At 42.7% G+C, this 23,932-nt stretch overlaps 1 protein-coding gene across 3 annotated transcripts in view; it reads right to left on the bottom strand.

Moving 5' to 3' along the window:
- Positions 1–23,932, bottom strand: part of LOC127635881 (transmembrane protein 8B-like) — a 203,253-nt gene that overhangs the window by 96,226 nt on the left and 83,095 nt on the right. For 2 of the 3 annotated variants that reach the window (XM_052116163.1, XM_052116155.1), the window contains one exon: positions 11,623–11,830. The exons of the other annotated variant lie outside the window; for it this stretch is intronic. Coding sequence is in view for 1 of the 2 variants with exons in the window: in XM_052116155.1 (XP_051972115.1) it covers positions 11,623–11,830 (208 nt within the window). In the remaining variant the exon portion in view is untranslated. The remainder of the gene's footprint in view (positions 1–11,622; positions 11,831–23,932) is intronic. 3 annotated transcript variants of the gene reach the window in all.

Below are 23,932 nucleotides of genomic sequence, written 5' to 3'. Positions count from 1 at the left end.
GTACTTGAAAATGTACATGTACATGAACCTACTGCATATAAAGCATAAAGGCATTTGAGTTGCTCAGCCTGATATGAAACCCATTTATCATTTGTCAAGAAATAGACCTGCAGGGATCCACAGTCTCATTACTGGTAAAGCGTGTGGTTCCCTGCACACCTCCCACAACACCCCCTTCTGCTCTGTGCTTTAGCTGGCTGCTTACATCAGGACCACATCAAGTCCAGAAATGTATATTATTAGTAGTATTTGTACAAGCACAGGATACTATCACCTAAGTATTGATCAGATCTGTTTTCAGAAAATGGTACTAGATTTAAGGCAAATTATGCAATTGCTGTGCCATGTAGAAACACCAAATGGAACTGCTAAAATAATTTGCTTCCAAACAGGTTTCCTGAACACTCACCTCATCTTCCATTAGTCAACAAATAGTGTTGCCACAAACTCACAGCAATGGTTGAGCCAATGAGCGTGTTTACATGCACAATCGTAGGGTTTAAGTATAAAGCAATTAGCACACCCAGATGTTGGCCCATTTACCCGATTTTACATTGCATGTAAACACCTTTGCCGCCGTTCTTACTGGCTAATCCCATGTGCGCAAAGGTTATTCTCTAAGGTCAAAAGCAGAGAATAACCTGATGATTTAAAATCTCATGTAAACATGGTCTTCTTGCTTTACAGTTATTTTATTAAAGGAAATGAAAATTCTGTCCCAGAATATTTTTGTTTTGCTGTAACATTGTTGCGAAACGTGATGAGAACCAAAGAGGTTTGATATTAGCGACATAGCAGCCGGCCATGGGTCTGAAGCAACATGAGGGTGTGTAAATAATTACAGAACTTATATTTTGGGTAAACTATTCCTTTAAGCTGGGATATAATTATTTATAATTGAAAATCATCTGACAAGGAATCCTTGGACTTCCCCTCCCCCCAGCAAATATTATCAAGGTGTTTTCACATTACACATGCACTCCATTCATTCCCATTAAAACACATCCAAATTCAGGAGACCGGAAACACAAGCTAATTAAATTTCACATTCCGCTGCACATAAAATTTCAAGTTTGCTTAAGTCTGGCCAGCAAATTGAAATGAAAAGAATATGCACAACCAACAGAAAATCAAAACATCACACACTGACCTCTTAGTTCAATACAAAGAATGCATATTTCAAAGTTGTATGTTTTTATTGTTGGAGGAAAGGAGTAGATGCCGCCGTTTTTTAACCTTTTGAATTTGTTTGTTATTTGTGATGTATTATTTCTTAAAACTAGAAGCCCTCGATTTTAGGAGATTTACAGTACGTCAGCCATTTCATTGAGCGTCAACCTTGGTTTTAAGTAATCTGACATGCCTTAATAATAAAAGATTTCTGAGTGTGTTGTGAGTGCTTTGATCAGTGCACTCTATCTGTAACAAAAAATTCAGATATGGATATGGAGATAAGCAGCCATAAAACTGACAGCCTGTCTCCATTCCTTCTGTTGACCATTTCTTAAAACAACAAAGATGCGTTTAATGATAACATATCTCAGAGAGCTGGCAGTTTCCAATTAGTTTATTGATGCCCTCCAAGAGTTTAGATATAGTGCAAAACAAACTGTCAGGTTGCTCTGCTTCTGGTCCCTGCTCATCCCCTGTGGCAGCTCCATCCAGCAGAGACGGTCGGGTGATTTTTGGTGTGTGCTTGACTCTCTCATCCCCCTTCCTTCCTTTCCTTCCACTTCCCCTCTCTCTCTCACTCTCCTCTCTTCCTCTACAACTGGCCATCTGCTCCCTGATTAGCCTCACAAAGACTGTGGAGCTCATCAGCAGAGAGAAATGGATGGCACTTTGCTGAGGGCCAATGCAGCTTTGCTCTGCAGTGATTCTCCTCTGATCCCCCGCAGTTCCTTTTTTCCCCAGAGGTGAATGATGAGCTGAAAGGTTGTGTAGGGCACCTTTCACTGACCGCAACTGACCTCCTTGCTCATCCCCTCTCACTAACCTCGACGGCGGGGTGGCCCACGGGTACTCGGAGGTCCCCCAGGTGGACAGAGTGGTTGCGATCCACCTGTGTCCTGAGAACGCCACCACCTGGTGGGATCGCCCTGTGCTCCCCTCCAAGGCCTGTAGGATGACGTCATCACTTACCTCCAAGGCCTACAGCGCCGCTGGACAGGCTGCCTCAGCCCTGCATGCAATGGCCCTCCTGCAAGTTCACCAGGCCAAGGCACTCAAAGATCTGCACGTAGGTAGTCCTGACCCCGATGTGTTGCAGGAACTGCGCTCAGCGACCGACCTCACCCTCAGGGCCACGAAGGTCACAGCGCGGACGTGGGCAGGCGATGGCCACCCTCATGGTCCAGGAGCATCATCTCTGGCTGAACCTGGTGGAGATGCAGGACGTGGACAAGGCACACTTCCTCAATGCCCCAGTCTCCCATTTCGGTCTATTCGGTGACACCGTGGAGGACTTCCCCCAGCAGTTCTCAGCGGTGAAGAAACAGACGGAGGCCATTTGCCACATCATGCCCAGGAAGCACACGCCCACCTGTCTCCTGAATGACCTCAAGGACCCAGAAGGCTACCAAGCGTCATGAGATGGATGACCCAGGGAACGATATGTTTGAGTCTTCTCTCAGCACCAAATCCTCGGGACGCACTTCTGCCTCCCGATGCCATACAACCTGCTCTGCCCCACTGCAAAGCCTTGCCAGCTACACCAAAATTATTGTCCCCTTAGTGCCCCTCGCACAGAGCTTGGACGCGTGGCTCTCACTTCCATGCCTGTCACGCTGGTTGGCCAGAACCATCCGCCAACACCCTGCGTACAGAGATCGCGACCCTTTTACTCAAAGACGCGATAGAGCTTGTCTCTCCAGCCAGATGGAGAAGGGTTTCTACAGCCCTTACTCAATCATACCCAAGAAAGGTGACGGCTTACGACCGATCTTGGACTTGCGAGTTTTCAACCGGGCCTTGCACAAACTCCCGTACAAAATGCTCACGCAAATACACAAACTGTCAAATGCCTACAAACACCCTTCAGCTGCTAAGTCCAATTCACCACAACCCAAACCCCCCACTGCACTACATGGTATAATACTGTATATACATTTTTTTTCCTCAGGCAATGCATGGTCTTGGTTTCCTCCAATTATTCCAGTAGTTCCAGCTACGAGTTTTTCTAATCCACAGGTGCTGTCATTCCCCAGGCAAATAGAAAGGAAAGAGACCTTCGTCATGCCAGGCTTTGTCTCTGTCTAATTGGCTGGTGGTATGATCCTATGAAAACAGTGCCCTCAAATGTGGATAGAGTAGAGAGTTAATTAAAGAAACGTGCATGCCTGGTGGCACTGAGATAAGACATGGAAGCATAGGACAAAGCTCTGGAGAGACAGAGTTTTTAAGATGGTAGGTAGAGATTGAGGGAATGTTATTTTGCATGCATGGAACTGAGAATTCTAATTAACATGGATTTTGCTCTAATGTGAGATTGATTCAGATGCCATCCACTACACAAATAGTTTAAACTGTTTAACCAACTCTTATAAAAATGACTAGCATTGCTCGTCAGCATCATGTTATGTTTTGGATCCTGGCTTGTAATTTGCACAGAAAGACTTTCTTGGTCAATCAGCTTCATCATAAAGATCATGCTGGTCGACCAGCTAAGTTTTGCATAGCCATGCTGGTTCAACAGCTAGACCAGTCCAAAACTAGCATTATTCACCCTGGACCAGCATGACAATTCTTGTCTAAGATGGTCTTTTTTTAGCAGGGAGGCTGGCCACTTAAGAAGAAATCACACCTGACAGTTTGGATAAATGTGCAGAGGCCAGAAATCAATTTTGGTTGTTGCCTAAAACAATTATACCCAGCTCATAATCATTATATCCACAGCGTAAACACTTTTCCTCCACTTTACAGAACTGTCAAATATTTGCAAAATTAGGCATGGCAGCACAATTAGAGTAGATTTGAGTCTCCATGAAAACAAGAAAACAAGTTCTCAACATGATAATGCAAACCTGTGGAAAGTATCTAGTTGTAGCTCTGTAAGACAGACATAAGCTAAATATTTGCATATTCACCTACCTGTATGTTATATGTACCTGTATATATACAGTATATGTACAATATATGTAAATATGTATATAGATAAATATTCCCCCAGGAGTTCACACTTCACAACACAAACCAATTATTTTTCAATATACTGGTCTGTACTGTGCATGCCAAGGAGAATATATTTTGCATGCCCCATATGAATTTTTTAGGCTTGAAGGATATTTAGATACAAGGCAAAAATACTTAGGATTATATACATACGTATACAAGTGCTGGTCATATAATTAGAATATCATCAAAAAGTTGATTTATTTCAGTAATTCCATTCAAAAAGTGAAACTTGGATATTATATTCATTCATTACACACAGACTGATATATTTCAAATGTTTATTTCATTTAATTGTGATGATTAAAACTGACAACTAATAAAAATCCCAAATTCAGTATCTCCGAAAATTAGAATATTGTGAAAAGGTTCAATATTGAAGACACCGGGAATTACTGAAATAAATCAAATTTTTTATGATATTCTAATTATATGACTAGCACCTGTATATAAATATATACATATATAAGAATATACACAATATGTAAACACTGTATATTTGTGTAGCCAGCATTCTGGATAGTTTGCTGCTGAAGACAGCTCTTTTACATGCCACATGGCTGTAGATTAAAACATTGCATATATTTATGAATCCGTATTGTCCATTGGGCGCACTTCCTTTTCAGTGAAATTGCAATTAGTATATGCAACCATTAAATGAGCCCATTGTAGGGCAGTACATTGCATTAAGAATCGCAATTGGACAGTCAGCAGCATGAGTCCTTTAAACACTTTCCACTTGCTGATTTTCCCCCATTTAAATTTTCCCTCTGGCAGTAATACCCCTAATATGAATGTTACAGCCTGATGTACATGTGTTTACTTGCAGAGAGCCATTATTAGACTCTAATGTAGCTACGGTTGACAAGCTATTATTTACACATATCTTATGATGCACGATTGACCCCTTGTGTTTCAGTAGTTTTTTGTTTCTCAAGATGGTGCCGAGAATGGCTGCCTCGGTGTGGAACTCTCCAATTATTTTGTTTTTTTTGTGTGTGTTTGTCCTGTGTTTAGATTTTTCTACAATCAGTTTTACCAGTGATGAACTGCTGAACATTCAGAAGCACATACCAGACAATCTTTTTCTGGTTTTGGACTATTCTGACACTTTAGTCAGAGGCAGAGCTGTGTTGTTAAAGCATTCTCTGCTCTCTCCCTAACAAAACGGACAAACAAAACAGACAAACTACAGCTCCTCACCCATACAAATAATTACTTTTCAAACTCTGCTGCCTTGTGCTTCACAGAAACCTGGCTGAGTGAAGCCATTCCGGATAGCGCGTGACATCTGCCGGGCTTCCAGCTGTTCAGAGCTGATCACATTGCAGAGTTATAGGGAAACAAGAGACGGCAGAATATGCTTTAACATCAGTGTGCAGATGTAACTACATTAACCCTCTGGGGTCGACGTCCTGCTGGATATTTTCGTCATTACAGCAGAAACAACTTAAAATACTCCGTAATTTTTGGGTATACAGATAAGTGTAAGACATCATTAGAGACTATAAAGGGTCTACTTTTATTTGTGTACACTCTCAATAACAACAAAACCTTGTGCTTTTGTAAAATAAAGATAATAAAAAGGGTGAGCTTTCAGCAGTATCTGTGTTCATGAGCATATTTCAGAAACACGTCAGAAAAATTTACTGAAACTCCTCGAATATTTATCACTCAAACATGAAACATATGTCTAAAGAAAGCTTATAACGTCTACTTTTAAATAAAACTATTCAAATTTAAAACAAATATTCTCCTGCAATGCAATCTGTTTGAAACAAAGCGATGTACAGTTTTTACTAGGCTATCTAATTATCTGTAATGTGATCCCACCCACCAGCAGAGCACGCCATTTATATATCTAATGTGCTCAAGGAAAACGTACACGCCCCCGGACTCTCCACACTGATGCAAGGTCACATCTTCTCAATCTTCACATCTTGTGTGGTTTAATGTAAAAACAACACAGCTCAACTTTTCTGCGTGTTTGTAACGATACACAGGCAACTGTGAGGTTTGATTTAAACACATTTCATTAATTTTTCTGCGCGTTTGCAACGATACATGGACGAGAAAGCTCCAGGATATTATGGAAGAGTTAACATTTTCCTCAGAAGAAGAGCGGGACTCCGATGAACGTATGAAGCAGGTATTTAAATTGTATGCTGTATAATAGAAATATGATATGTAATATGATATAAAATTATATGAATGTTTAGATTATATTTTAAATAGCATTTATGCTGCCTCATTATCATCAACAAAGCTTGTGCTTGCAAATATGTGTTCAGGTTAAATGAGTAAAATGCACTTTAAATATGCCCATATTAGAAAATCATCATATTATAATGATTTCTGAAGGATCGTGGGACACTGAAGACTGCAGTAATGATGCTGAAAATTCAGCTTTGATCACAAATTGCATTTTACAATATATTTAAATGGAAAACTGTTCTTTTAAATTGTAAAAAGAGATCAGAATAGCAATGTTGCTTCTGTATTTTGGATCAAATAAATCCAGTCTTGGTGAGCAGAAGAGACTTCTTTTAACGGTAGTGTAGGTCTAAAATTAAGTAAAGTCTTTATGTAAATAAAATATATAGTCAGATTACTTCTTTTAACTTAAAACTTGATTTGGATCATTAAGTCTCCATACATTCATTCTCTATCCCTCAATGATAGTCCCAGGGGAGGGTCTTTGTCTCTCATGTGCGAATTACAATGAATTACAATGAATATTTGTGATCATTCACACCTCCTCGTATATTACCTTTCAATACTAAAATTGTCTTACAAAAGTTAAATTACTATATTGTTTTGTATGAATGAGTGATCAGGATGGTTTTCACATCATTTTGTAGCAAAAAATCTAGGCTACAGGACAAATGTTTATTATGCGTTATATGACCTTATTTCAGTGACTTAAAATTTTAGTTTTTTCAAAAACCATGCATAAACGTTATTTTCTCAAAAATACAAACCTGTACATACACGTTGCTCACATATTATTGTAGCCCAGTTTGTGCTGAATACAGTGTTATCATACATTATCCATTAATATGTTTTTAAGCAACTGAAAAAAGCACAAATGTCAAGGCATGTCAAAACTTCTCCAGGGCCCAAAATACCCTCAGACCCCAGAGGGTTAAAGAAGATGTGCTGTCTTAATTTGGAAGAGCTCTTTATCAACTGTAAGCCTTTCTAATCACCGCTGGAGTTTTCCTAGTTTATTCTGGTGAGTGTGTACGTCCCGCCACAAGCATTTGTGAATGCAGTTGCAACAGCTGGCTCAGATCACAACACAGAACAACAATACCCGGACTCACTTATTATAATTCTCGGCAATTTTAACAAAGTCAACCTCACCCGTGAACTGCCAAACTACAGAGAGCACATCACATGCCCCAACATGGACAGAAATATTCTGGATCACTGCTACACAACATTAAAGGATGCATATCGTTCTGTCCCACGTACAGCTTTGGGATTCTCTGATCATTGTCTTCTTACAACCTACAGGCAGAAAGTAAAATCAGCTAAACCTGTAGTAAAGACTGTAAAAAGTAGTCTAATTAAGCAGAGCTGGAACTACAAGCCTGCTTTGAGTGCATTAATTAGAGTGCTTTGAAGCTGCAAGTACCAATCCGGATGAGCTCACAGATACTGTAACATCATATATCAGTTTCTGTGAAGATATGTGCATTCCTACTAAGACTTATTTAATGTTCACCAATGGCAAACCATGGTTTACAGGAAAACTCAGACAGCATCGTCATTGCTTACAGAAGTGGTGATAAAATCTTGTATCAGATTATAATCAGGCCAAAAACACTCTGACTAAGGAAATTAAAGTGGCTAAAAGAAGCTACTTTGAGAAGATGTGACCTTGCATCAGTGTGGAGAGGTCTGAAAGACATTACTAACTTTAAACACCAACTCTGAAGGGAATCAAAAACTGGCTGATGATTTCAATGTGTTTTACTAAAGATTTGAAAAGCCCAGTCCAACATCCTACACCCACTCTGACCTTCACTTCTGTAGGATTATCTGTGAACAAAGCACATCAAATGAACAGAACACCACATTCCAGAGATGAGAGAGATCCACCCACAGAGCCATTAGAGAGCCATAAAAACGAATCCATCACACCCAAATCACTGAAGAAGACCGTCTCTCTCATACCTGTTTAACTTCAGACCAGGGTATGTAATGACAGCGCTGACCAATAACGAAGACCCTTCATTGGTTTAATAGAAAATGGTCTCAAAATTGCTACCAATAAGCTGTATTAATCACCAGTAGTTGCCTTAGATATATTTTATGTATCATGTATGTTTTATATAGCCTGTGGAGTTTTTTTTCTGTGTGATAAACTTTTATAGCAGCTTTATTCTTACTAACTTCTACTTCAATTATAGGAAATATATGTTAATTGGTATCTTTTTGATGGATGAATGATTTATAGTAGTTTGATGCAATGTAGACTTTGCAGGATGCACCATAGGTGCACTTTGAATGTTGATTCTTAAAGCGCATACTAAAACTCTTAAAAGTTTGGGCACATGCAATCATGTGGATATTATGCAAATTACATGCAAGAACAGGAGACCGGGACCCACCCAAGCCCACATCTGATCTGATTCCCTCCAGCAAACTCACAGGAGCAACCAAACGCAAGTACAACAGTCTCTTAACTCTTGCTGAACTGGTGCAAATCTTATTAAGCAAAAGGTCAAAGGTTGAATTGCTAGTGTGATGATTCTCTCAGGTTGCGGTCTAAGAAATAATGTCTAATGCTAGACATTTGGGACTACATTCATCCTCCGTTAATATCACAATTTTTCCTGCCACTGTATGAATGTATATGTGTGTGTGTGTGTGTGTGTGTGTGTGTGTGTGTGTGTGTGTGAGCGTGTATTTATCACTTTGTGGGGACCAAATGTCCCCATAAGGATAGTAAAACCCGAAATTTTTGACCTTGTGGGGACATTTTGTCGGTCCCCATGAGGAAAACAGCTTATAAATCATACTAAATTATGTTTTTTGAAAATGTAAAAATGCAGAAAGTTTTCTGTGAGGGTTAGGTTTAGGGGTAGGGTTAGGTTTAGGGGATAGAATATAAAGTTTGTACAGTATAAAAACCATTATGTCTATGGAAAGTCCCCATAAAACATGGAAACACAACATGTGTGTGTGTGTGTGTGTGTGTGTGTGTGTGTGTTCTCGTTAGATTAGTTTATGTGTATTAGAGTAGTTCAAAAGTCTTGTTTAATTTTACATTCAAGTGTCTTGTTCTGTGTGCTTATAAGTTACTGCCTTAAACTGTCGATTTTGTTTCCTTGTTCATAATCAGTAATCAAAACTTTATGATATTATTACCATTGGCCACAGGATAATATTCTGTCCCGATTTGGTAAAATACCCTATCAACTTATGGTTGGACGAATATTTGATAAAGTGTTAAATATTAATTCTGAATCATTTACCTTTGAATTTGGTTCTAATTCACTGTAATTCAATCACCTTTGAGTTATATTGATCCGAAATTCCCTTACACTTCACACAAGCACCAACACCTCCTGCAACCACCCTCCTCCCACTCCTGTTACTCAACCTGCACTTAGGATCTGTGAAGAGAATGTGTGCTGGGTCTTCTGGAAACAGTAGACAAAGAAAGCAGAGGGTCCAGACTGTGTTTCACCCACTTGTCTAAAATTCTGTGCTGACCAATTGGCCCCCCATCTTCACACAGATCTTAAACAGATCTCTGGAGCAGTGTGAAGTTCCCTGCTGATTCAAATGCTCCACTATCATCCCTGTCCCAAACAAACCCAAGATCAAATTGCTTAATGACTATTCCCATCGCTCTGACATCTGTGGTCATGAAGTCATTTGAGAGGCTGGTGTTGGCCCACCTGAGGGGAGGACGAACGGCTGGTTCACTGGTGCAGCCATAACAACCTGGAGCCCAATATGCTCAAAACAGTGGAGATGATTGTGAACCCCCCAACAATGACCCCACTCACCATTCTAAACAGCACTGTGGCAGCAGTGGAGTCATTCAGGTTCCTGGGAAGAACCATCTCACAGGACCTGAAGTGGGAGACCCACATTGACTCCAGTTTGAAAAAGGCCCAGCATGGGGTGTACTTCCTAAGCAAGTTGATTAAGTTCAACCTGCCAGAGGTGCTGATAGTCCAGTTCTACTCAGCACTCATTGAGTCTGTCCTCTGTACTTCAATAACTTTTTTTTTCAGCTATTAAATCGGACATCAGAAGACTACAATGGACAGTTTGAACTGCTGAGTGGATTATTGGTTGCCCCCTGCCCTCCTTTCAAGAACTGTACACTACCAGAGTGAGGAAAATGGCTGGACAAAACACTCTGGACCCCACTCACACTGACCACTACCTTTTTGAACTGTTGCCTTCTAGCCGGCGCTACAGAGCACTGAGCACCAGAACCGTCAAGCACAAGAACAGTTTTTTTCCCTCAAGGCTATCCATCACATGAACAGATAAAACTGCCCCATTGAGCAAAAATTACATCCAATACACAGATTAGTCAATTATATTTATTTATCATATCCTACCTCTTCTGCATTACATTCCCTTGCATTATCTGTATATAACAGATTTGTATTTGTACATATGCATACTGTACATATATTTTCCATCTTATTGTGCATTTCTATATATACTTATATTTTCTATTAACCTTTTATTTGTATTATTATTATTTCTGTCTTGTTGTTGTTGTATTGTTTGTATACTGGAAGCTTCTGTCACCAAAAAAAAAGTCCTTGTATGTGTAAGCAAACTTGGCAATAAAGCTCATTCTGCTTCTGATAGTAAACACCTTTTTTCAAGAATTAAGGTTGACAGTGATTTTTGAAGGTAGAGCAGGAATTAACAACACTATATGTCTATAGCCCACAGATGAAAAAGACCAGCAGGTCTGTGAGACAACTGATTCGGTGTCCTGTAGAGAGTAGAGACACACATGTGGTTTTGTGAACTGTACAAAGAACCTTTTGAAAAGTAATGCACTTTTAATATACCGGTAATGCAATCTATAAACATGAATATTCAGGACAGCTCACAAAAAATGCCAGTGTCTTTGAGATTACTATCCAAGTGAAATAATGAGCACTCTGACAGGAAATGCATATATAATCTAGTTTGAAAAAAACAAGTTCTGACAAGTTCTGAAATCACAGTGCTCACTTTTAAATTACTACCCGTGAAGGCCTCCCACTGATTGTGCGGAAGTGAGCAGCATCAATTAGAAATGCATAAATGCCAAAAGGAATGTACAGGCAAAACTATGAACATAAGGCACTTCTCATTATCAACAAGCTCATCTCATGATGAAAGCAGAAGCAAAATAATTATTTCATTATAAAGTTGTGCTTATGATCACTTACTGATGTTTCTTTCTCATTGACTTACCTTGACAGAGATCTTCCCTTCATCCTTTGGTAAGTGTGCAGCTAGGAACCAGTCTCCCGGGAGGGGACTGGTGACATTGAAAACCCCTGTGGTGCGGTTGGGCAGTGTCCATGTCAAAGTCACAGCAAAAGAGCCTGGTACAATAGTGTCCTTTGGAAAACGAGTATGGAGAGGGTTGATCACAGGTGGAGCTCCTGACCTAAAGTACCTGTAAATCACAACGACAGTTACATAAAAAAATTCCTAACATGTTGTGGACTGTCAACTTGGATGAGACAGAAATGCATATGAGACCACCATTGTTTAAGATAGTTTTAAGTTCAAGTGTGGTGCAAATGTGGCTTTCAATTTCACATCCATCTATCCCATTCAAATGTCATGCCAATGTTAAATAAAGTAATGAAAAATACAATGTAAATAATTAACAGCAACAAAAAAAATATTTGAACACCAGATTGTAACCCGCACAAGAAGAGACAGTCACAATGTCAAATACAAAACAGCTTTATTAAACACAAAGCGTGCAAAGTACAAAAAAGGGCAAATCCAGTGAAGAGGCGTCAAAGGGGAGCGTTATGTCAGAGCCGGGGAATCAAGAGGAAGGAAGGGGCAAATCCGGGAGAGAGTGGTCAACGAGAGCGGGAGGTCGAAGCCGGGAAAACAGTTAACAGCTATGGCGTAGAACAAGACGGGACTAGCGGGACCAACGACAGGGGAACAAGGGGAGCTGGCAAGCTAAGGGGTAAACAAGAGGAGTATCAGAACTAGGCGAGACTAGCGGGGGGCAAGGACACGGGAAACTAAATACAATAACCAACAGGAGTGAGACGAACGGGTTGTGAAATATATAGGGGCGAGTGCAGGTGTAAACAATGATAGGTGATGAGACGAGTGCAGGTGAAACTAATGTGCAGGAGTGCAGATGACGCGAGTGCAGGTGGTCATAATGTTCTGGGGGATTGGAAACGCGTGAGAAACTCGAGGAAGGGAGATAACCTACGAGCATGTGAGCGAGTAGGAGCAAAGTGGGCGTGAGGGCTCGAGCGAGCAAAAAGAGTGTGCAAAGCTCGAGGGGGCGGAGCGAGGGAGTGAGGTCGAGGGAGTGAGTGTGTGTGCGATGAAGCAGGGATGGGGCAGAGGAGTGGGGTTCGTGACAGTACTCCCCCCTCTGAATAGGATGGCTCCTGATGGCCGCGGGAGGCGGTGCAGGATGATCGGGGGACAGACAAAGGGAAGTGAGACAGTCCATGGGCAGTTTCAAGGCAAGGTCAGGGGGAACATAGCGGACAGGCGGGTGGTCGGGAGATCTAGGGGGCAGCCATAGGGCAGAGGCTGGGTCAGGGGGTCTGGAAGGCGACTGGAGGACAGGGACTGGGTCGGGGGGTATGGAAGGTGACCACCGGACAGGAACAGGGTCAGGAGGCCAGGGAAGAGGCCACAGGACAGGGAGAGTGTCAGGGGGCCACCCGACAGGGTCAGGGGGCCAGGGAAGAGCCGTGAAAGGCAGTGCTGTCAGAGGCGGCACTGTAGGCGGCTCTGGAGGTGGGGTTCTGGAAGGCTCTGGAGGTGGAGCCGAAGGAGGCTTTAGGGGCGAAGGCCTGAAAGGCTCTGGAGGTGGAAAAAATGATGGTGGCGCCGTGGGAGGCTCTAGAGGCGGAGGCCTGGAAGGCTCAGGAGGTGGAGCCAATGGAGGTGGCGCCGTGGGAGGTCCCCGAGGCGACGACCTGGCAGGCTCTGTAGTCTCGGGGGGTAGAGCCGTAGGAGGCCCGAGAGGTGGAGCCATAGAAAGCTCTGGAGTCTTTGGGAGTAGAGCCGTGAGAGGCTCGGGGAAAAAGGTCGTGGAAGACTCGAGAGGCTCTAGAGGTGGGGCCCTGGAAGGCTCGAGAGGCTCGAGGGGGGGAGCCATGGAAGACTCAAGAGACGGAGCCCCGAGAGGCTCGGGAGGAGGAGGAGCCCTGGAAGACTTGAGAGACGAAGCCCTGAGAGGCTTGGAAGGGGGTGGAGCCCTGAAAGGCTTGAGAGGCGAAGCCGTGAGAGGCTTGAGGGGTGGAGCCATGAAAGACTCGAGGGACGGAGCCCTGAGAGGCTCGAGGGGAGGAGGGGTGGAGCCATGAAAGACTCGAGGGACAGAGCCCTGAGAGGCTCGAGGGGAGGAGGAGCCCTGAAAGACTCGAGAGGGGAAGCCCTGAGAGGCTTGAGGGGGGGAGGAGCCCTGAGAGACTCGAGAGGCGAAGCCGTGAGAGGCTTGAGGGGTGGAGCCCTGAAAGACTCGAGAGGAGAAGCCCTGAGAGGCTTGGGAGGGGGAGCCCTGAAAGACTCGAGAGGTGAAGCCCTGAGAGGCTCGAGAGGAGGAGCCCTGGGAGGCTTGGGAGGAGGAGCCTTGGGAGGCTCGTGAGGCAGAGCCCTGGGAGGCTCGAGAGGAGGAGCCCTGGGAGGCTTGGGAGGAGGAGCTTTGAAAGACTCGGGAGGAGAAGCCCTGAGAGGCTTGAGAGGCGGAGCTCTGGGAGGCTCGAGGGGTAGAGCTCTGGGAGGCTCGAGAGACTTGAAAGGCAGAACCCTGGGGGGCTTGGGAGGTAGAGCTCTGGGAGGCTCGAGAGAAGGAGCCTTAGGAGGCTCGAGAGGAAGAGCCCTGGGAGGCTCAAGAGGAAGAGCCCTGGGAGGCTTAGGAGGAGGAGCCTTGGGAGGCTCGTGAGGCGGAGGCCGCGAGGGCTCTGAGGGGTGAGCAGAGGCTGGCAGAGCCGTGGAAGACTCTGGGGGCGGAGCAGAAACCGGCAGAGCCGTGGAAGACTCTGGGGGCGGAGCAGTACCCGGCAGAGCCATGGAAGACTCTGGGGGCGGAGCAGAACCCGGCAGAGCCGTGGAAGACTCTGGGGGGGAGCAGAACCCGGCAGAGCCGTTGAAGACTCTGGGGGCGGAGCAGAACCCGGCAGAGCCGTGGAAGACTCTGAGGGAACCTCTGCGGTCTTGAGCACAAGACGAGACTGGGGAGAAGGGGCCCTCTTCCTTCTCTTGCGTCCTCGGCCAACAGGGGACCTAGCCATGGGGACAGTCGAGGCTACAGGCGCTGGCTCGCCGACTGTGGCGGGCATGGGCGCTGGCTCATTGGCCGTGGCGGGCATGGGCGCTGGCTCGTTGGCCGTGGCGGGCATGGGCGCTGGCTCGTTGGCCGTGGCGGGCATGGGCGCTGGCTCGTTGGCCGTGGCGGGCATGGGCGTTGACTCGCTGGCCGTGCCAGGCTTCGAGACTGGGGCCCTGTCAGGCTTCGGGGCTAGGGCCGTGCCAGGCTTCGGGACTGGGGCCGTGCCAGGCCTCGGGACTGGGGCCGTGTCAGGCTTCGGGACTGGGGACGTGTAAGGCTTCGGGACTGGGGCCGTGTAAGGCTTCGGGACTGGGGCCGTGACAGGCTTCGGGACTGGGGCCGTGACAGGCTTCGGGACTGGGGCCGTGACAGGCTTTGGGACTGGGGCCGTGTCAGGCTTCGAGACGGGGGCCGTGGTAGGCTTCAAGAAGGGGGCCGTGGTAGGCTTCAAGACGGGGGCCGTGGTATGGAACGCTGGTTCAGTTTCTGCCTCCCCCACAGTAAACGAGGAACCAGCGTACAGTAGGGTGAGGTCAATAAACTGAGCCAGGTTGAGACAGCAGCGACCACCAGGCATGAATGATGAGGCTGGCTCATTCAGTCCATATTGAAAAATGTCTTTTAGAGCCACCTTATCAAAATTCACCTGGTTAGCCAGGGCACAAAAGTCAACCACATAAGCCTCCAAGGGTTGACTCCCCTGACGCAAACCCAAGAATTGGGCCGCTGGGTCCATAATGTTAAGGGCACGGTTTAAAGTTCTCCAACCGCTGCCCTGCATAAACAACCCTTGGCAAGCGCCCGAAGAGCCATCAAACCTCTCAGGGGGTTGAAGGCTTACGGCGCTCAGAAATGCACTGGAGGCATAAACGGGTTCAGGGGCAGACACAGGTGAAACAGGGTGACATAAATCAGACCAAGAACATACCTGCTGCCCCTGGGCCGCGAGCGCTCGGTCCTGCCTCCAAACTGTAGCTCTTCGCGCCGAATGTGACGTGCACCTCCGCTCTAGTGAGCTGCGCGAATCCTCAGCGCGGGGCATTGTGACTGTCTTCGGTAACGGTTGGTTATTCTGTAACCCGCACAAGAAGAGACAGTCACAATGTCAAATACAAAACAGCTTTATTAAACACAAAGTGTGCAAAGTACAAAAAAGGGCAAATCCAGTGAAGAGGCGTCAAAGGGGAGCGTTATGTCAGAGCCGGGGAATCAAGAGGAAGGAAGGGGCAAATCCGGGAGAGAGTGGTCAACGAGAGCGGGAGGTTGAAGCCGGGAAAACAGTTAACAACTATGGCGTAGAACAAGACGGGACTAGCGGGATCAATGACAGGGGAACAAGGGGAGCTGGCAAGCTAAGGGGTAAACAAGAGGAGTATCAGAACTAGGCGAGACTAGCGGGGGGCAAGGACACGGGAAACTAAATACAATAACCAACAGGAGTGAGACGAACGGGTTGTGAAATATATAGGGGCGAGTGCAGGTGTAAATAATGATAGGTGATGAGACGAGTGCAGGTGAAACTAATGTGCAGGAGTGCAGATGACGCGAGTGCAGGTGGTCATAATGTTCTGGGGGATTGGAAACGCGTGAGAAACTCGAGGAAGGGAGATAACCTACGAGCATGTGTGCGAGTAGGAGCAAAGTGGGCGTGAGGGCTCGAGCGAGCAAAAAGAGTGTGCAAAGCTCGAAGGGGCGGAGCGAGGGAGTGAGGTCGAGGGAGTGAGTGTGTGTGCGACGAAGCAGGGATGGGGCAGAGGAGCGGGGTTCGTGACACAGATTCATATTTACATCAATTAATAAATGGTTTCAGCTTAACTTAACACACAATAAATGAACGTCTATTAATATTAAAATTGTATATTTAAGAGAGTAGAGATACCATTCTACCAGAAAAATGACACTGAACTATTTGAAGAAGAAGCTGTCTGTCAAGTTATTTAACCAATTAGATCAGAGTAAACTGTTCAACGAAAACCTAACTTAAATTTCTTACAAGAAACAGGTAGACCACCTTCGCCCTTCGCCCTTGCAAAAACTTATTTGAGTAAGAAAGTCATGCCAAAAATGTGAATGCAACATAGGGTAGATAGAACAATGTTTATCAGATTAATTCTGGAAAATATTTTTTAACACAAACACATTTCATTTACACTTTTGCAAAAGTTTATTTATTTTGTTTTAATATACCATACTGTAATGTTGAAGATTCACAGCACATGAATTACTCTTATGCAAATCATTAAAATATTACAAAAATAAATAATGTCTTAAGCTTGCAACTTCATTTACACCTTAACAAAACGTTCTGTGCACATGCGGTTTTTTTTACACTCGCAATTTGATTTACACTTTCACAAATCTTACTCTACAAATGCAAATCTTTCAGGCACAAATTTACCTTCACAGGTTTCTCTCTCAGTAAAACAGTAATTGGACATATTAAAACTCATAGAACAAAAAAAACATTGGTAAAAGTGATTATTTACCAATTATGAACTGAAATAAAACCTTTAAATTAATCCTATTGTTTAAAAATGTTGAAGAATGTCCAGTATGACTAATTGACCAACATGACTCTGTACTGCAGGTAAAGACATTTTCTAACCAAAAGAGTATCAGAATTCTAAATGTACACAAAAGCAATTAAAGTGCCAAAAATACCATGACAATACATTGTTTTTGGACATATACCATACTTAAGTACCACGAGTACTGAGTACTACAGTCATTACCATGGTATATCAAAGTACCATGGTGACACCATCTGTACCGCCACATGCTAATTTTTTTAAGAGGTATTTTTTTGAAATTCTGAGACAGTAGCAGCAGGCAATATAGTTTGTTTTATTTCTTCTAAATATGTTTCTTTTTCTCTTCATATTCATAGGATCAAACAGCTTTTTCTAATATTTTATATTTATGACAAAATAAGCTCTAAATGTTGCAAGCTACTTGTGTCATGTAGCTTGTTGTGTAACTAGAGTAGCTATTTTTAGTTTTTTTCTAAATCTTTGAGTGGCTTGTCTAAAACTGTTTATAACTTGTGGTTTGAGTTAGCCTAGTCCATAATAATTTAAATTTGCTCACTCTGGGGAAAATTTAATTCAGTGGGAAATCTAACAATGAAGATAAACAGTACATACATATTTTGCATGTGTGCACATTTTAGTCTGAGTAAATATCTGAAAATAGCAGGGCAAAAGAAAGCACTCGTTACCTCCAAATCAATTAGAATTCAGAAGATGCACCAATTTCTTATTGGAACACAAGAGAGGAAATGGAGCATTTTGACTAATACTAAATTATTTATGAAGTGAATCGTAAAAATATATTCAAAAATGTATGTCAACCAGTGATGTTCTGAGCAATGCTTACAAATTTAGGAGCTATTGAATTGGAACAGAGCCACAACTAGGCTGCAATTACAAGTGAAAAAGAGGAGACAATGATAGAGAGAAAAATCATCCAGTCAGATCAAACTCATTTTCAACTCAAAATGTACTGTTCTTTATTTCGACATGAGATCACAAGACCATGGTAGTAAAAAGTATTTCCCCAGTCTCTGGCCTGTCAGTCAAGACACAGACACAGCCAGACAGTGGGAGCATGCAAAAAATTATGTCATGAAACTTTTTTTAAAGGATTCACTGTGTGCAATTATTTTGGTTCAATGCGTTGCTTTGTGTCTCCTGCAGTTTGTCAGTCATATCCCTGACAATCTTTGGGGGGAAAAAGCTCTGTATGAAGGGTTTTACAACAAAGACTATCAATTACTCTTTTTTCCCCCCTGTGTTTATCTTTTCAGCTTATTTCAATAGGTAAAAAATCTAAAAAGAGAAGTCAACCGCATCCAGAAACTACACATAGACGGAAAAACATCTTTAAAAAGACGCGACCTGAAAAGGACGTTTAACACCAGCAGTATATTGCTCTTATGAGTGGGAACTCAAACTATTTTAGAGGAAATAAACTCTTTTTGGGAGGAGAAACACTCTTTCATGCCAGCTGGCAACGTGCCGTTGATCCAACAGCAGTGCTTCTTGCCAAAAGAGGTGAGTGAAACAGTGGTGAACTCAGCTTTGCTGTTGCACACCCATTCGGCTCTGAAGAAACATTTTGACTGGCACTCCCTGCCCCGCTTCCCTTTATACTCATATAGCCGGAGCGGGGCATGCATATTCTGTCTGCCAACTTGACATTGGCCTTTTCTAAGGTTCAGAGGTACGTTTGGCATCCCAGGAAGACCCCTTGCATCACTTACTTCGACACAACGTCGATTGAGTGACAGAAGGAGAACTGCTTTTTGTCATTGGTGTAAAAATTATACAAAATAAATTATTATTAACTTTTAAGTACACTCGCAATCTTGTAATTGTTCTAAATATCAGCATGACTGTGATTACCAGCACATTTCTAAATAAGTATATTCACCAAGCCATACATCAGTTGTGACTTTCTTTTTTCTTTGAGTTTCACCTGAAACAGACAAGTAATATTCAGGGATGCCCATGATAACCCAGGGGTCCAGGATCCTTGACAGGTAATAACTCAAACTACTGCTGCTGGAGCACTTCAGGGTTATTAGAAAAGTCATCCCGCCCTCCTTGTACTCTGAGATGAAGGAAAAGGTGGACCGAAAAGATGTCACATCATAGGGGCGGGGGGCAGCCTATGTATGCTCCATGTATACAATGATTTAGCCAGTCAAATATGTTTAACAAGCGAGCATGTGCCGAATACAGGTTCTCTTTGCCAAAACCTAGGCAGCTTCCCACAGAGGGAGCATTGTAAAGCATTATATGTGTGCTACCAATGCGAAAGCTGTTCCAAAAGAGAGGAATCTTAATTATGGGGCATACATAGATATCTTGTATTGACCAAATTCTGAGGCAGCATCGCATGTATCCTTTGCAGAGACAACAGTCCCATAATACAAAGGTTCTCAACATTTTTGACACCAAGGCCCTGAATTGTCCAAGACAAAATTAAAATGCCCCCCATGTAGGATCATAAAGCTATTTACTCTGATACTTCTGCAAAAGTGCGGTGGCTGTGGATTTGAGCAGGTGGTAGAGCGGTTCGGCTGCCAATCACAGGGTTGGCGGTTCGATTCCCGGCCCACACGACTCCACATGCCGAAGTGTCCTTGGGCAAGACACTGAACCCCAAGTTGCTCCCAATGGCAGGCTAGCGCCTTGCATGGCAGCTCTGCACCCATTGGTGTATGAGTGTGAGTGTGAATATGTGTGTGAATGGGTGTTTGAGTAAAGTGTAAAGCGCTTTGGTAAAAAGTGCAACACAAGTGCAGACCATTTACCATAAAAACATGACATAAAATAAGAACAATTACATTTGTTGTTGTGTATCTTGATTTTAGCTTTTATTATAGCAAGATATATTATTGTGTTAAAACTTAACTTATTTAAAATCATTTTAAGTCATTTTGAGACCCCCTTGGAAGCTTGCTGTGGCCCCCTAGTGGGCCTCGGCCCCCTGGTTGAGAAGCACTGCTATAATTTATTGTGCAGGGCTTAGAGAAAATAATAAATAAATCTAAGATTAAGGACAAAGAAAAATAAATGTTGATTATACATATCAATATACTGTATTTCATCCAATATTCAAAGGATCGATAAAAAGATTTGGTGTAATTGAACAAGGATTATTTTTCATAATAGTTGCATGTTTAATGTATATTTATGCAAATGAAAATCCATTGCACCATTAGCTTAGCAACATGCTAAAGTCCAACTCTTTTGAAAACAATTGTGAGTTGTGTCTCCTGAACAGAACACAGGTGTCACAAGACACGTTTTTAAAAGTTAAAAATGGCATCTTAAACCAGGGCTACTCACGTGTGAGATTTGCAGTATGCAAAGACGTCCATCTAGCACATGTTTATGTCTTGGAACAGCATTAAGCTCAGTGTTGTATTCTGTATTGTCAGACAGATGCTGTGAAAGTTAGCTACGGATTTCTGTCTACGGTGCGTTTTGCACCGAGTCATGAACTTTTCCCATTGTGGCTTTAAATCGTGGATAGTGTTGCTAAAAAAAGATCATCAATTTAATTTAGCCAGCCAATGCCTCTGATACTGAGAAGGATGGTGTAATCTAGTGACACAGCACTTGGCCATTCACCAACCAACAATTTAATTAAACAATTTTTAACCAACAATGCTTGTCTCTTAAATAACTTTATGTAAATCATCCATGACCCTGAGACAAAATGTCTGTACCTTATGAAGTTCTCGTCACCTGTGCCCATGCATCTTGGTCATCCTGCTCTATGTTAGGACTTCAAAGCTCTTCATTCGTGGGGATGGGAATATGTACTGTATGCTCACGCAAAGAACAAAATACATACAATACAGTGTGTACTACCATTACACTGTTACAAAGCTTTGTAGAACATGCAGTGCTCTGTTATGACCTGATTCGTTATGCATTCATACATGTTTAAGCACATTACTCCCAATCTCATCAGAGCAATATAGAGCTGGTCTAAGGGACAAAGCTGTATGTAAATTGCATCTTAAGCAAATGGATGATCATAAATTCAAAGGGCAAGTTTGCCTCAAAATAAAAATCTGTCATTATATGCTCATCCACATGACATTACAAACCTGAATTACTTTCTTCTGTGGGACACAAAAGATGTTAAGCAAACTGAAAGGGACAGACAGCCTCAGTGCCAATTCATTTCCATAGAATGGGAAAGAGCAGAATGAACACTATTCAGAATATCTCCTCTTGTGTTCCATGGAATAAAGTAAAGCTGTGGTCTTTGAGCATGAAAAATTATTTCAGATCCTGCAATGAAGGATATGATGTCAGGAATTTTGTTTTAAATAAATTATAAATCTCAAATAACAAACACGTATTCTGAATGTTAAAATGTACCAACCAATTTCCTGCAACACTGCAAACAATATATCTTTGGAATCTCTTTGAATTGAGAAAATAGGTAAATATGTGACATTTAAATCCTCTGTTGGTCAAACATCTTTTGGCTATGCAAATTCACAAGACAGAACTTTCAAAACTTGAACTTTCATGCACAGTAGAAATTAAAGTTTGTGTTTTCATTGGAAGTGGAAAAAGTAATGGAGGACAAAGCCTAGTGTCGCCGCAGCTCTAGTCATAGCAGGTTTGTAACAAGGATAAAGAGCTGGTAATTCCTATGTAATGGTTATGTACAAATGTGCACTTTATTTTATTGTCCTATTTCCATGGAATTACAATGGACGTATTATTGAAAGTACTTATTAGTTATTGCACAAGTTATATAGTACTTGCATGTGCGTGCGTGTGTGTGTGTTTTGGTCAACATATTTACCATATGCACCAGGAAAATACACAAACTATAAAATAAATTGCAACCACGAGGGTAATAAATTCACTCAAGGCAAATGTTGGCTGCAATAATAAAGTTTTAAGTTTAGGATATCACTTGAAAAAGCATTGAGAATAGATTAGAAAGTTGCCTCGTCTGCTTGTTTCAGGACCATGGACAGCAGACGGACAGAAAGACAAATGGGGCATTTACTTACAGAGTTGCTGAACATTTATTCGGAGGGTGGGGCCGGGTCGTGATTATACACTCCTGGTCCCTTATCAGGCTAATCAAGCCTCCGAGAGGGATAAAGGCCGACTGCAGAGGATTGTGCGGGAGAGAGAGATAGTTTACGGACATGTCCGTCGTGTGTGTTTGTCTTTTCAATATAAACTATTATTTATATTGAAAAGCCGGTTCTCGCCTCCTCCTTTCCATTGAATGCTTTACACTGGTGCCGAAACCCAGGATTGAACCAGTGTAAAGGGATCAATGGAAAGGAGGAGGCAAGAACCGGCTTGACAATATAAATAATAGTTTTAAAGATAAACTTAAAAGATAAACACACACATAACGGACATGTCCGTAAACTATCTCTCTCTCTAGCACAATCCTCCGCAGTTGGCCTTTATCCCTCTCGGAGGCTTGATTAGCCTGATAAGGGACCAGGTGTGTATAATCATGACCCGGCCCCGCCCTCCGCCCTGCCACATACTGTTAAGAGATAAAACTATTTGCCAAGATTTGTAATCTGTTCAGCAGGAAAAAGCTGAAAATGTGACATGCAGCCTTTTTGTTTTCGTTGCTTATCGTCAAGTTCTTGACTTGATTAGGTTTGTTGACGATCTTATTCCCTCAATCCTGTATTATGCAAATAAATTGAATAAATCTAGCCATTTTTGTTCTTGTATTTGTCTAAACAAACAGGCATAAAATGCAGATTGAATTATGCAGTCTAAAAAGGTAAGTTGATTTCATAATTTTTTTGCGGTCTCGCATTACCAAGCCGGTAATTACCAAGAGTGACTGCTCCCTTTGTGACCATGTGCAAGGAAATAGAGCTTAAGATCATTAAAGTGCATGACATTTATTGTCTTAGCAATGATGAGTTTGAGATGAAGCAATGTCCTCAAGCTTCAATTTAGAAGTCACATCTGACCTCACCTATAGTTGCCACTTCCCAATCCACATATTTTTTCAATTTTGTACAGCATTTTGTAGTAAAATAGCTCATACCAAACTTTTTAACAGTGCTGTTTTGTCGAAGATTTTTCTTTAAACTTAAACCTTTAAAAATGTGACACTTGCATTTTGTTCTATTCATTGTGTTGTGTCAAGCTTTTTTTAGTGCAAGGACATGTTGGGTCTGAATGGCCCCTTAATGATGGAATTCAGTGTGTTAATTTCACATTTAAAGGCTAACCAAGTGCTTTTAATTCATGTTTCAAGTGAGACAAGAACGTTCCAGCAAAAAGACTGCTGGGAAGACCTTAGGAGCCGTGTTTTGCCCAGGCCTCCTGGTTTGGATTGGCTGCAATTAGAGTTGTCATGGCTGGTCGGTAGCATGATTTTGATCTACAGGCTGTTGTGCAGAGCTGTTGTCCACTGAATCGATAGAATGTAGTCCTGCCTTGTTCATTGTGACAACAGCAAGAGGACTTGGGCCCTCATGTCAAAAGTTAGCATCAGTTCCATTCTGAAATGTTCTGTTCCCCTTCAGTCTCTCATTCGACGTTGTGTGATGATGACACTAGGGGTCGCTCTTGAGGGCCTCGGTTACCTCTTATTTTTGAGAAAACGTCAATGAGAATTGGTAAACAGAATTTGCATGCCCCTACCCCGGACAAACAGGTATAAAAGGTGGTGCTGGGGATGATTTTTAGAATTTATTGAGCT

The sequence above is a fragment of the Xyrauchen texanus genome, chromosome 4, assembly GCF_025860055.1.
Source record: "Xyrauchen texanus isolate HMW12.3.18 chromosome 4, RBS_HiC_50CHRs, whole genome shotgun sequence".
NCBI classification, from domain to species: Eukaryota; Metazoa; Chordata; class Actinopteri; order Cypriniformes; family Catostomidae; genus Xyrauchen; species Xyrauchen texanus.
Note: the sequence above shows the minus strand (reverse complement) of the source record. Positions and strands in the feature narration are given on the sequence as shown.